Here is a 12,927-nt window from a genome sequence, read left to right on the forward strand (position 1 = left end):
AAAGATGGCATTTAATAAATATGATCCCTGAACACATCTAAAGATGGCATTCAATAAATATGATAACCACACCAGGCACATAGCTAAGATCCAAATTATCTTTTATTTTTTTGATATAACAGATCAGAAATGTTGTATTTGAGGTAAACGAACACACAGTAGGAAACAAACCTGTCACCTGGTTTGGCATAAAACTTTGGCATAAAACAAGTTAGCTGGTGTAGTTTGGTAGAGAAAGGTGCATAAACGGAATTCAGTCAAGTTATCTGGCATCAGAGCACCTGGGACCAAATTATATTTGACAGGAGGAAAGGAGGTAAAGTAGCCAAACAACACCAATCAGAGAGCCTCAAACCATTAAATACATTTTACTAACATTCACAGCTTTTCAGAACATCTGAAATTAATGTCAAATCAAGAAGAAACAGATTTACTGAGATGACATCATGGTAGTCAAGGCAGCGACTGCAGAGGTTTCAACATTCAGCGCTTGAATTTTGGTCTATCAAGGACCACAAATATTTCATAATGAGGTTCTGGAACTTCATCACTTGGCTTTCAGAATTGTCTTCATGAGGTTCTAGAAGGTTCTGGAAGGTTCTCCATGCCTATCCACGACGTCCAGTCAGGAAAGTTCTCCAGCTGTCCAATATCACAGATGCTCTGCTCACCTTCACCATGAACCAGACTCAGCTTGTAGCGCAGACGCACCTTACGCTGGAGTGAGAGAACATGCCAGAAAGAAAAAAAACAGGCCACAAAGAGACAAAACACAGGTCAGAAAGAGACAAAACGACAAAACACAAGCCACAAAGAGACAAAACACAGGTCAGAACGAGACAAAACACAGGCCACAAAGAGACAAAACACAGGTCAGAACGAGACAAAACGACAAAACACAGGCCACAAAGAGACAAAACACAGGTCAGAACGAGACAAAACACAAGCCACAAAGAGACAAAACACAGGTCAGAAAATTCTGTAATATTTAATGTGAATACAACCTCTGTCAGAGAAACTACATTTAAAATTGAAGTACACTTGTTGATGTTGTGCCTTTAAATCCCTGGCAAAGTAACAAGTCCGATGACAGCAAAAGCAATCTATCAATATTATACTCCTTGTCTCCTCCTCTAAATCTATTGGATGAGAATGCCAAAGGTCCCTCCCCTTGGACCTAGACAAATTCATTTTAAGGAGATGTGGAAAGCGTATTTGAGGATTTGAGAATATTCTTATGTATAGTACCAGTCAAAGGTTTGGACACACCTTCTCATTCAATTCTATAGTTTAACTACTTTCCACCTTGTACAATAACAGCGAGGACATCTAAACTATGAGATAACACCTATGGAATCATTCGAGTATGTGTTTCCAAAGTTTTGACTGGTTCTGGAGTGTGTACAGATGAGCAGACTCACTCCGTGAGGATTAGAGAGGAGCAGGATCTGTGAGAGAGCAGCAGGAGGCAGCAGTGGGTTGTAGGGGGGTAGATCTTTCCCTGATGACGGCTGGAGCTTCACTGTCATGGTCTGGAGGGCAAAAAGAAGTCGGCCAGGGATTCAGCCCGTTTGTCAATCAGTACATCATTTTCAAGTCTTGCTTTGATAACATAACGTCATGTTCATTATCCTCTTGTTTTGATAACATAACGTCACGTACATTATCCTCTTGTTTTGATAACAATGTCACATTCAATATCCTCATGTTTTGGTTTTGATTACATAACGTTACATAAATATTTTCATGTTTTAGTTTTGATAACATAACGTCACGTACATTTTTTCATGTTTTGGTTTTGATAACATAACATCATGTAAATTTGTTTTGCCATTTGTCCAATACCTTTGGAACAGCGGCCTGAAACAGGAAGTCTTTCACAGGAAGTGCCGAGGTGTTCACCGTGGAGACAACAATCACAGCAATGCTTGGGTGTCCTGGAGGCGGGTCTTTGGCGAAATGGAGGGAAACATGGACGCCGTTCTGGTCGTATACTGTGATCGGCTCTAGTCGACCTATCAGAGATCAGAAAATTAATGTACCAACTTCAGAAAAGATAAAAACTGTTGCAGTTGCTACACTGAATGTCTATTCTATGTTTAATGTCCTGAAGATAAATCCACCATTTAACAAAGTAAAAACTCCAAATGCCCCCTTGATCCTCCGCCCCTAAGTAGTCTTTTAACCAATCAGATCAGATCTTTTTTGAATAATTGTGCCAAAGATTCTACCAGTGCGCCAGCTGTGTGCCATTAATGGATGCAGGAAACCTCAGCCCTTGTAGGGATAGATGACTTAAAGATGACTTAAATTTCAAAGATCTGAATATGGATCAGTGAATATGTTGCTACTGGTAACATGCTGCTACAGTGAATGGGTTGTAATAAGGGACCTGGACTCCTTACTTGGTTTAATGGATTCCAGAGGGACGTGAATCTCTGAAAAGGATTCGGGGAGCCTCTCTGACTTCCCCGGGGATCCCGTCGCTGTCTTCGGCTGGGACTTGGATGGAGATCCTGACGTGGTAAGTGGCAGGTGTTGAGGGAACGCCCTGAAAAAGGTTTCACACCTGAGGGATTTGTGGTCACGTTATTGTGTTAATGGATGCACGCCATATCATTGTGTGACCCACTGACTGACTACTATATCATGAGGTTAGCTGAAAAACATCTCAACATAGGCATGAGACTTTTATCTCTCTGTGCCCGCCCACCCACCCACAGACCCACCGCCCCCACAGAAATACCCACAAATAGAGCCACCCCTTTACTTGCAGAACCACCCCTTTACCCGCAGAACCACAGACCCACCCCCCAATAGAAACACCCATCCACAGACCCACCCCTTTAACCACAGGCCCACCCCTTTACCCACAGACCCACCCACATATTCACAGACCCAACCTCCCCACAGAAACACCCACTCACAGACACACCTCTTTACCCACAGACCCACCCACCCCTTTACCCACAGACCAAATAGACCCACCCCTTTACCCACAGACCCACCCACAGACCCACCCATCATCTTTACCAGTCTGTCCCGTTTGAAGAGCCACTGCCACAACCCCGGGCTGTCAGGTTATGGTCTCTCCCTCCACACCCCCCTGTGGTCAGGAAATGGTCTCTCCCTGCATTCTCCTCCCATCTCAGCTGAAATAAAAGGGGGTGAAATAAAGCGGGGGAGAATAGGCTTTGATGTTCAGGTGGAACAAATGGGTGTAAATCCAATTGCTCTGTCCAAGAGTTGTTCTGACGGACCTCCTGGTCAGAACTAAGTAGAGCACTGGGTCCAGAGTCTCAACTGGGTCACAAAATAATGTAAGCAAACACAGGATAATGTAACCTACTAGTGCTGTAGGAAAAAGGTGAACAGGAGACTCTGTGGTGTGGGGCAGGAGGAGAGTTTGTGTGCGGTAAGAGACATTAGGAGAGATGAGAGGAATCGCAAATCACAAACCTCCTTAATTCACTTTGCTAGGGTTAGGGGTAGACATACTGTCTACTGACATACAGACAGAATTACACATTCACTGTCAAACAAACTCAAGAACACCCAGTCCAGATGTTCGTATGGTTGCCAACTGATGGGATCTTAGGGGAAAACCTTCAAGGGGGAAACCCAGACTTTTGTCTCTGGGTCCAATCCTCAAAATGAGTCAGAGGGGCTTTTGGACGCTGGCCAGACGGTAAATCCTTATAGACAGGACTCAGATAATCACCCCTGGCCCTAAAAGCGCTGACCCAACTCCTTTCCAGTGAACAGACTGGTCATCAGCCTGAGCTCAAACAGTACCTGGAGAAGTTCTTCGTGGTGCGTTCCACTGGTGCCCTTTGGACTCTTTGGATCATCCGGCCCTGAAAAAGAGAAGAAATATAAATCAAGCAATGTTAAGGATAGACAGTGATGAACGCACCAACGAGTAGTTTCCATAGTGACACTAACACTATCGGAGTGTTGATAAGAGGACCGGGTTGGGAGGGGCGGATTTCTGATCCTTTTCACCTGATTTCTGTTCCTTTTTATTTTTTTACGAATGTGTGTGTTAATCCTGTATTTCTGTTTTTCTACTAAGGGGTGTACTAATCCCGTGTTCCTGGAAATCCAAAAACCCAGCCCCGTACCCGGGCCGTTTGGACAGAGAACCAGCACAAACCTGCAAGGTCCAGATCAGCCAGAGATATGAGAGCACTGTGGATCCTGTGGCGAGAGGCCAAGGGAGGAGGAGAGGTGGAGCGGGGACAGTAGGGGGAGGAGACGCTGTAAGGAGGTGAGGACGTGTGTTTGGGAGGGGACTGGTCGGGAGTGTAAGCCTGGGGGCTGTCCAGGTCTGACAGGTCGATGAGATGGTAACTCTTGATCTCCCTGGGGCTGATGGGACCTGCGAGTGGATACCCAGAACACCAAACAACAAAACACAAAGGTCTCAAAACGAACCAAACATACTCTGGCATGGTGAGACCACCTACAACACCCCGATATTAGACATTCCTGGAAACTTTCAGAAAGAACATTATAATATTAAGAAATAAAAAGATCCTCTTATAATCTTCACCCAGCACAGCCAGAAGTGAACTGGCCACCTCTTAGAGTCTGTTTCCTCTCTAGGTTTCATCCTAATTTTGGACCCTACAACTGAGTTTTTCCAGGCCACTGTGCATGTACTGCTGTTGCTTGCTCTTTGGGTTTCAGGCTGGGTGTCTCTAAAAGCACTTTGTGACAACTTTATAAAAACAACTTTATAAAATACATTTGATTTATTGATTGATTCATGATAGTTGTACTTTTAAAAATAATAATTATAGTAACAATATAACTAGTTCTGTGCGTGTGATGTAGAGGGTAGCTAGGCCTTCTGGGTAATCGCTTTGAGACCAGACCTACCGTTTTCTGTGGAGCGCTCCCCACCCCTTTCTCCTCCAACTCCCCCTTTTCCTGCTCCTCCAATCACGTTGTTCCTCGACATGGTGTCCTTATACATGATGAGCACCTGGGTCAGGTCGTCATTGGCCTGCAGGATCTGAGCTGGAACCAATGACAGGAACAAGCACATTTTTACATCGAAATACAGTACTCATTACGGACTGGGACATTTTAGATGCAGAGAGAGCAGGGAAATGGTGCAAGTTAAAAGCTGAAGGTTCAAACTCTCAGAATATCTGGTCATCTAATTTACAGTGGATGTGACAAGTATTCAGTCCCTTGGGACCTTTGAAAAATAAAACACCTCCCCTGCAGCTCAGTTCAAAGGAGGTCTGTATCATAGATGTGTCTTTGCTGTTATAATCTACAGCATTAAAACAAGTATTAATTAATATTCATATTTTTTCTCGTAATCTGAAATAACAGGATATTTTGTGTAGAATAATTCCCAATGAACTGCTAAATAAATCACACTTTGTAACACCAGAACAACTCAGAGGAGTAAGGATTCATACCACCATTATGACCAAGTCATAAAGCAGAGCAGTTACCTAAAGCTTCGTCGTCATCGATGGTGTCGCTGGCCAATCGGAACAAGTTGGGTCGGAGCCTATCACAGCGGTCGTACAGAGACTACAGGAAGGACAGCATACACAGGTATCTGTTTAGTGTGCCTGCACACGGTCACACACACAGACAGACAGACAGACACAGGAAAGGCAGTATCTTTTCATTAGCAGCCTGTACCTTCATGGAGTCAGTTTGCTGTTCTGGCCCATTGAAGCTGTTTGGTTGTTTTTGGAGCAGCTCTTTCAGCTGCCTTGTGCTGCTAGCTACTTCCTCCAGAGTGGACATCCGCCGAGATACACGGTCCGCCTTTTCCTGCTCCTGGAGATCATATCACAACACGGTCACACATACGCTAACGTTCAATTGTTTGGGGTCACTTGGAAATATCCTCATTTTTGAAAGAAAACATTTTCTGTCAATTAGAATAACATCCAAATGATCGAAAATCCAGGGTAGACATTGTTAATATGTTGTATATTTTGTAGCTGGAAATGGCAGGATTTTCATGGAATATCTACACAGGCTTACAGAGTCCTATTATCACCAACCATCACTCGTGTTCTAATGGCATGTTGTGTTTCCTAATCCAAGGTTTGCATTTTAAAAGGCTAATTGATCATTAGAAAACCCTTTTGCGATTATGTTAGTACTGAAGCATCAGCAGTTCAAAATGGCCAGAAACAAATAACTTTCTTCTGAACCTCGTCAGTCTAGAGGTGACTCCGGGATGCTGGCCTTCTAGGCAGAGTTTTTCCTCTTTCCAGTGTCTGTGTTCTTATGCCCATCTTAATCTTTTCTTTTCATTGGCCAGTCTGAGATATGGCTTTTTCTTTGCAACTCTGCCTAGAAGGCCAGCATCCCAGAGTCGCCTCTTCACTGTTGATGTTGAGAATTATGTTTTGTGGGTACTATGAAGCTTCCAGTTGAGGACCTGTAAGGTGTTTCTCAAACTAGACACTCTAATGTATTGGTCCTCTTGCTCAGTTGTGCTCCGGTGCATCCCGCTGTTTCTATTCTGGTTAGAGACAGTTTGTGCTGTTCTATGAAGGGAGTAGTACCCATCGTTGTATGAGATCTTCAGTTTCTTGGCAATTTCTCATATGAAATATCATTCATTTCTCATAACAGTTTCAGAAGAAAGTTTCTAGACATTCTGAGCCTGTAATTGAACTCTCAAACGCTGATGCTGAAGATACTCAACTAGTCTAAACAATGACAGTTTTATTGCTTCTTTAATCAGCAAAACAGTTTTCAGCTTTGCTGACATAATCACAAAAGACCCCAAACTTTTGAACCGTAGTCTACAGTATATATCACACACACATTTCACTCATTTACAAATGTACAAATATACACACAGACACATATTACGCATGCCCAGACACATATTACGCATGCCCAGACACACATTACGCATGCCCAGACACATATTACGCATGCACAGACACATATTACGCATGCCCAGACACATATTACGCATGCACAGACACACTTAATGGACACATGCATGTCCCCACCTCTTTAATGGTGTTCTGGATCAGTCTGTTTGCGGTCTGTAAATCTTCTGGCCTATTGCTCTTCAGTAGTCTGGCTAACAACTGTAAACAGACACACACATATTAAAGAACCATTTTGCTTTTGTTCCCCCATAAACTTAAATGTGTACATAATCACACACCCACAGTCACACACACACCTGAGCCTTGTTCTCCTGGTCAAAGACAGAGTCTTCTGGTCTCTGCCTGGGTGGAGGCATAACTATTATGTCAGGGAGTTTGGGGTCCTTCTTCACAACACCTGAGACAGAGGAAAACGCTACAGTTCACTTGTTAAAATGACACAGCTGAAGTGTTGTACAATTGAGGGTGAGATTCATAAATGTTTTCGTTGCATGTCCCAACTCCATTTGGAGTGCTGGGTCACAGCGAGGGAATCAAATAATGGAGCAAGCAACCCTGGAATAATTAGGGCTAAGTGTCTTGCACAAGGCAAGATGAATCGATCATGTTATCCACCAGGGACTCGAACCAACCAACTCCCGGTAACTGTTCTATCTAATCACCAAGTTCCCTGTGGTTTGGTGTTCTGATGGATATGGTTTACTGACTAGAACGGTTCTAGGTGTATTGGTTCTAAGATACCGGGGTGTGCCAACTGACCTTGTTTCTTCAGCATGCGGTAGGCCTCCTGTATTTTGGGTTCTTCTTTAAGCCACAGAGTCCAGCTGTAGAGAACCTCCGTCACCCTCAACTTCACCTCATCACTGGTCCACGGACCCAGGTGCTGCAGATCGAACACGTGTATTTTGTTAAGGCCTCTTAACTTCAGCAGCAGATTTAAAGCAACTTGCATCACTATCTGGTTGAAAAGCCTGAACAGCAATGCAGAGTGAATGAGAGAATCAACTGTTATCTCTGACGGGCACTGAAAAGCTGTTGATCATTCAATGACCTCTATCTCACTAACACATTGGAACACAAAATCCTGTAATACAATCTAGAAATGAAGGGATTAGCACAGAGAGGCTCAAAACACAGCGTAACCTTTTTTCTTATAAACACTCCAGGGCAATAGGGAGGCACAGGGAACTAAAGGTCTGTGTCCCAAAAAGGCACCCCATTCCCTTCATAGCATACTACTTTTGAACAAGGGACATGGGATATAGGGGGCGGTGGTACTGTAATTCATATGGGATAGACTGCCAATGGGGACTCACTCAGAAACTCCTTAAAAACAGTAGGTGCTCAGTCATACCTTTGGTGACAGAACTTTAATGAGCTCATTTAGGAATCGGAACTTCGCCGCCTCGCTGTGGAACCTCTTGCCACAGTTGTTCATGCAGGCTTCTAGAACCTGTGGAACACAGCGACGTCAAACACCATTCTCTTTTAGAACTTTCCCGGCAGATGCAGAGCAGAGCGTGAGGTCCCATGTCTTCCAGGTCCTTATGGCGCAAAGCACTCGTCAAACGTACCATGACCACCACCACGCTTGACCTTTACAGCGTGACAAAAATGCTTAAACGTAGAGATGACCGGACCAGCACCTTTTCTCGTCACTGTGTACAAAAGCCGTACTGTTTAGGTGTACAGGGTAACTAATAGTGTGTGACTGGTGTCATCACACGTCACCATGTGCAGTTCCCTACACAGACAACAGGTTGTCACCCGGGACGCGACTAATGACTGAGGAGTATTAAACTGTCGACGCGCCGTTCTGGGTCAGTCAGGGATTCTACACGCTCCATTCATTCACTGAAACCCTCTCCTTCAATCCTCCTGTTGTTAACAGGAAACATGGCTGTCAGTCCCCGTGATGTCCTCTTCAGGCCCCCCTCCCCCACCCCACTCTCTGTTCCTTTCTCTTTCACCCATCCAACCCACAACGAGCACACAGAGTGGAAGTGTAAACGCACGTTCCTCTCTGAGGTGACTGGCTCTGGTGTAATCTTGAAGATTGTTCATGCACGAGGAAGCCAGTATAACAGAGCTAAGAGCTGTTCTTAGGCATTACACACTGTAATAATGCACGAGGAAGCACGTATAACACAGCTAAGAGCTGTTCTTAGGCACTACAAACTTTAATAATGCACGAGGAAGCCAGTATAACACAGCTAAGAGCTGTTCTTAGGCACTACACACTGTAATAATGCACGAGGAAGCCAGTATAACAGAGCTAAGAGCTGTTCTTAGGCACTACACATTGTAATAATGCACGAGGAAGCCAGTATAACACAGCTAAGAGCTGTTCTTAGGCACTACACATTGTAATAATGCACGAGGAAGCCAGTATAACAGAGCTAAGAGCTGTTCTTAGGCACTACACATTGTAATAATGCACGAGGAAGCCAGTATAACACAGCTAAGAGCTGTTCTTAGGCACTACAAACTGTAATAATGCACGAAGAAGCCAGTATAACACAGTTAAGAGCTGTTCTTAGGCACGACACTGCCGGACAGACAGAGCACTTCGCTGTTGTACAGTGTGTTGGCAATATACCAGAAACGCCGGAGATGCTAATAAACAGGGTTAAACTCACTCCTCCGTTGAGGTGAAGGTGTCTGGTGTAATATAAGGTTATACTGTGAATAGATTTTTGTTATTATACCTTCTATATATTGTTTATTTGTCTTATGTGTGATTGTGTGTAAATCATGCCTAAGGCCATTCAGAAAAAGAGTTGGAGATTTCCTGTGGGGTGACTGGATCTGGAGTTACTAGTATTATAAAAGTATGTATTACATCATTTAAAAATCATATAATGTGTTATCTTAGTGAATCAGGCGCTAAGAAATACAGTGATAACATATTTACAAATTACATTACAATGAGTATAATAAATAATTACATTTTAACACAAATGCACGAAATGTGGATAAGACGGTCTGCTAAATTACTATAAAGTAAAACAATTTTAAATATGGTATTACATAGTTATTACTAAAATAGTAACAGTAGAGTTGCCTTACAGTCAGGGCTTGCAGAGCCTCTCTCTGTTGAGGAGACTGGATCTTGTGGGCCAGCAGACGAGTGGCAACCTGAGGACTGAAAATGGGTGAGCAGAATTATAAGGATATAATAAATTACCAGAATTAAAAAGGAATCATTATCTAACAGAATTATAAAGGAATCATTAACTACCAGAGTTTTACAATAACAAAACGGAATACTACTTTATAAACATATTCAAAGATACATAACATACATAATTACTACACACCTATTAAACATTTCAAATTGCTTTCAGATTTGCTTATAATAAGGAATACACTTATTTATTGCATTTACTTTTACTTTTGATACTTTGAGTTTATTTTAAAAACTGATATTTTCACTCATGTACTTTGCAGTGTTTCTTACACTTAGTTTCTTTGTCTACTGACATATTTCCTTGTACATGACATTTACCTCAGTATGCCCATTGGTTACTCTCTCCATTACTGATAATAACTGTGACCTTCTCAACTGTAAATGTTTTTCTGTGTCTATGTAGGCCAAATGTATGACTTAGCTGTGAAACACACAAAGACTAGGCCAAAGACAACTCCTTGGACATATAACACCAGAACACACCAGAGAAAAGCAGTCGCGGCTCTTGGAGGCTCTCTACAATGACACAACTTGTTCCTCTTAGTGATGGAGTAATCTACCACTACCTCCTGTGTGATACAAACTGGATCTCCTGTCAATGAGTGGGTGTACCATTCAACACTTCGTTAGGGTAACTCTTTAGTGGTGGTTGGAGTCATAATCCCCCATAAAATCTAGCGGCAAATCTTGAAAAGCGGTTCTTTGCGTAATTACATAACCGGTATCTTTCATAGGGGATTTTTGGAAGCGCTTCAATTGTGGCCTGTATTTAGCATAGGGTTACGCCATCCTGGCGTTGGATAACTGTAAAAATCAGTAGGACAAGGAGGCCCGCATTTGTTTGTAAATTGATGAAAATATGTTGCCAACCGTCACCTTGTCCTGATGAGATTTACACAGTCATCAAAATGCAGACAGAGAAAGCCTGAATTTATCACAGACCTCTGTTGAAGTGGATCAAAAAACCAAAGAAATGGTGTAACAATGAAAAGAACCAATACTCCATTTTGCTCCGGGTTTTCATGGGGATTATGAGGTAGTTCGGCGCCTAACAGCATCCTATTCTCCATATAGTGGCCCACTTTGGACCAAAGGTCCTTTGTGCCATGGTCAAACAGAGTGCACTACAAAGCCAACAGGGTGCCATTTGTTCGTCTACTCACCCATCATCCGTTAGGTTGACCTGTTCATAGAAGCCTTGTATACAGTCCCACTTGTCTTCGGAGTTAGCTGGGTCTGTGGCCTTGTCTAGAAGAGACACGGTATATCAATAAATTAATCAATAAATTAACCCAACAGGCTTACCCTACTCCTGGATGGGCGTGTGGCTTGAAAAAACCCCATAGTGGCCTAATGTGAACAGGAAGAAATAGATGAACCCCTATGTAGTTTGCACTTCTGAACTAAGGAAAGCACTTGCGTGCGTTTAGGGTACGACCTGCCCTGGGCTACCCCACAACGGGATTAAATGGACGTTGAAATGGAGTTCGCCAAGCGCGTTGAAACTGTAACGGAACCGAACGCGCGCCAGCTGCGGTGAACCAGAGAAGGAAAATGTTTTTTTTCTTCTATAATTCTGCATGAAGCGCATGACTGTCTGGCGAGACGTAGCATATCTGATACTTCCTGTTGTTTCAGTAATTTGGTTGCGCTTTAAAGTTACATGTAAATTATAAAGGATTAAACGTTGCTCAACAATATCAGGTAATTTGTATCCTGTAATCCCTCCACGGACTGTTACGAAGTAAACGAGGCAATTACGTGTTTACCTCAAAGCAATACAACACCAAGATTGACGTTGAGTGAACAGGTTATAGCTGCCAATCATTATTTGCTAGCAATTACGTGATGTATGTTTATAAAACTGTCTTTGCAAAGATAAACCGTCGTTAAAACTGCAACCAGAACATACGATTTATTTCAGGACGCACTTTCCAACTGTCAATCACAAGACGCGTTTTCAAAACATCATTGTATTACAAGGAAATGTTTGTAACTAGCCGGAAAAACAAATAATACACTCAGTTTTATTCAACTTACTCAGCCACGATTCTAAACTCTCTCCAAAACATGCTCTGGTCGCCATGGTCGTGGCAAGGACTGCAGGTCTTCTAAAAGTTCACGCTGTCTTCACACACAGCAACTGAACTGTCAACTGGTCTCACCTCCGAAGCAAGGGTCATGTGACTCTAGTTGTGCTGAATGTGCTCGGTGGTGCTTAGTAAGATGTCATTCAAATCTACTACTTCCCCTCCTCCTCGAGTCACGTCTTGGCATAAATCCCGGGTAAAAAACTTTTTTAGCTCGTGTTTAAAAAAATATTGGACTAGAGGAAATAACTTTCGTGACATTTCGACTATTTTAATGAGTCGTAACCCTGTCTGTTGGCAGACTGCACGGTTACTCGGCATACATAGCCACGCTATTGTTACTCATCCTTTATTTGCATGCATTTAATTAGTTATCACTGTCTATGTTCCTTCAGCATATATTCTCTAATTTTAAAATGTCTTTACTGCAATTGTAATTTTCTTTGACAACGCCCATACATGCACTATTTGTATTTTTTTCAAGCTGTATTTTCCACTGTTGTTACACACACGCAAATACCGCAAGCCGTTGGCGCGGCAAAGCCCCCCCTGCCGGAGTTCCATGGAAGAGCGCAGTCACTTGGGACCAACCCCCAAAATGTTTTACTTGCACGTCATTGTTAACAGCTATCTGTCCTATCTAAGAATTAGTCCCTAAGAAAAAGTCCTTTCAACCCCAACATGTCCGCTGATCCACTTATTAATCCCACACCCTCCGAAAGTATCGAAAGAGGTTAAGAGGTTTTCAGATAAA

General features: G+C 42.9%; 1 protein-coding gene across 2 annotated transcripts; it reads right to left on the reverse strand.

Annotated features, from left to right (window-relative positions):
• Positions 1–84: 84 nt before the first annotated feature.
• LOC105008812 (ADP-ribosylation factor-binding protein GGA2) lies at positions 85–12,647 on the reverse strand. 2 transcript variants are annotated; one of them, XM_010868174.5, is made up of 17 exons: positions 12,124–12,647; positions 11,247–11,331; positions 9,963–10,038; positions 8,248–8,346; positions 7,653–7,776; positions 7,190–7,290; positions 7,011–7,091; positions 5,671–5,811; positions 5,475–5,556; positions 4,885–5,025; positions 4,157–4,381; positions 3,796–3,857; positions 3,034–3,152; positions 2,406–2,569; positions 1,846–2,015; positions 1,422–1,532; positions 85–717 (listed from the first exon to the last, which is right to left on the reverse strand). In XM_010868174.5, exons 1-17 carry the CDS (start codon positions 12,167–12,169, stop codon positions 571–573), a joined length of 1,974 nt encoding a protein of 657 aa, XP_010866476.3. In that variant the 5' UTR covers positions 12,170–12,647; the 3' UTR covers positions 85–570. The 2 variants fall into 2 exon arrangements, with proteins under 2 accessions (XP_010866476.3, XP_010866477.3); XM_010868175.5 differs by having other exon boundaries at positions 2,406–2,551; positions 12,124–12,643.
• Between the last annotated feature and the right edge of the window lie 280 nt (positions 12,648–12,927).

The sequence above is a fragment of the Esox lucius genome, chromosome 9, assembly GCF_011004845.1.
Source record: "Esox lucius isolate fEsoLuc1 chromosome 9, fEsoLuc1.pri, whole genome shotgun sequence".
NCBI classification, from domain to species: domain Eukaryota; kingdom Metazoa; phylum Chordata; class Actinopteri; order Esociformes; family Esocidae; genus Esox; species Esox lucius.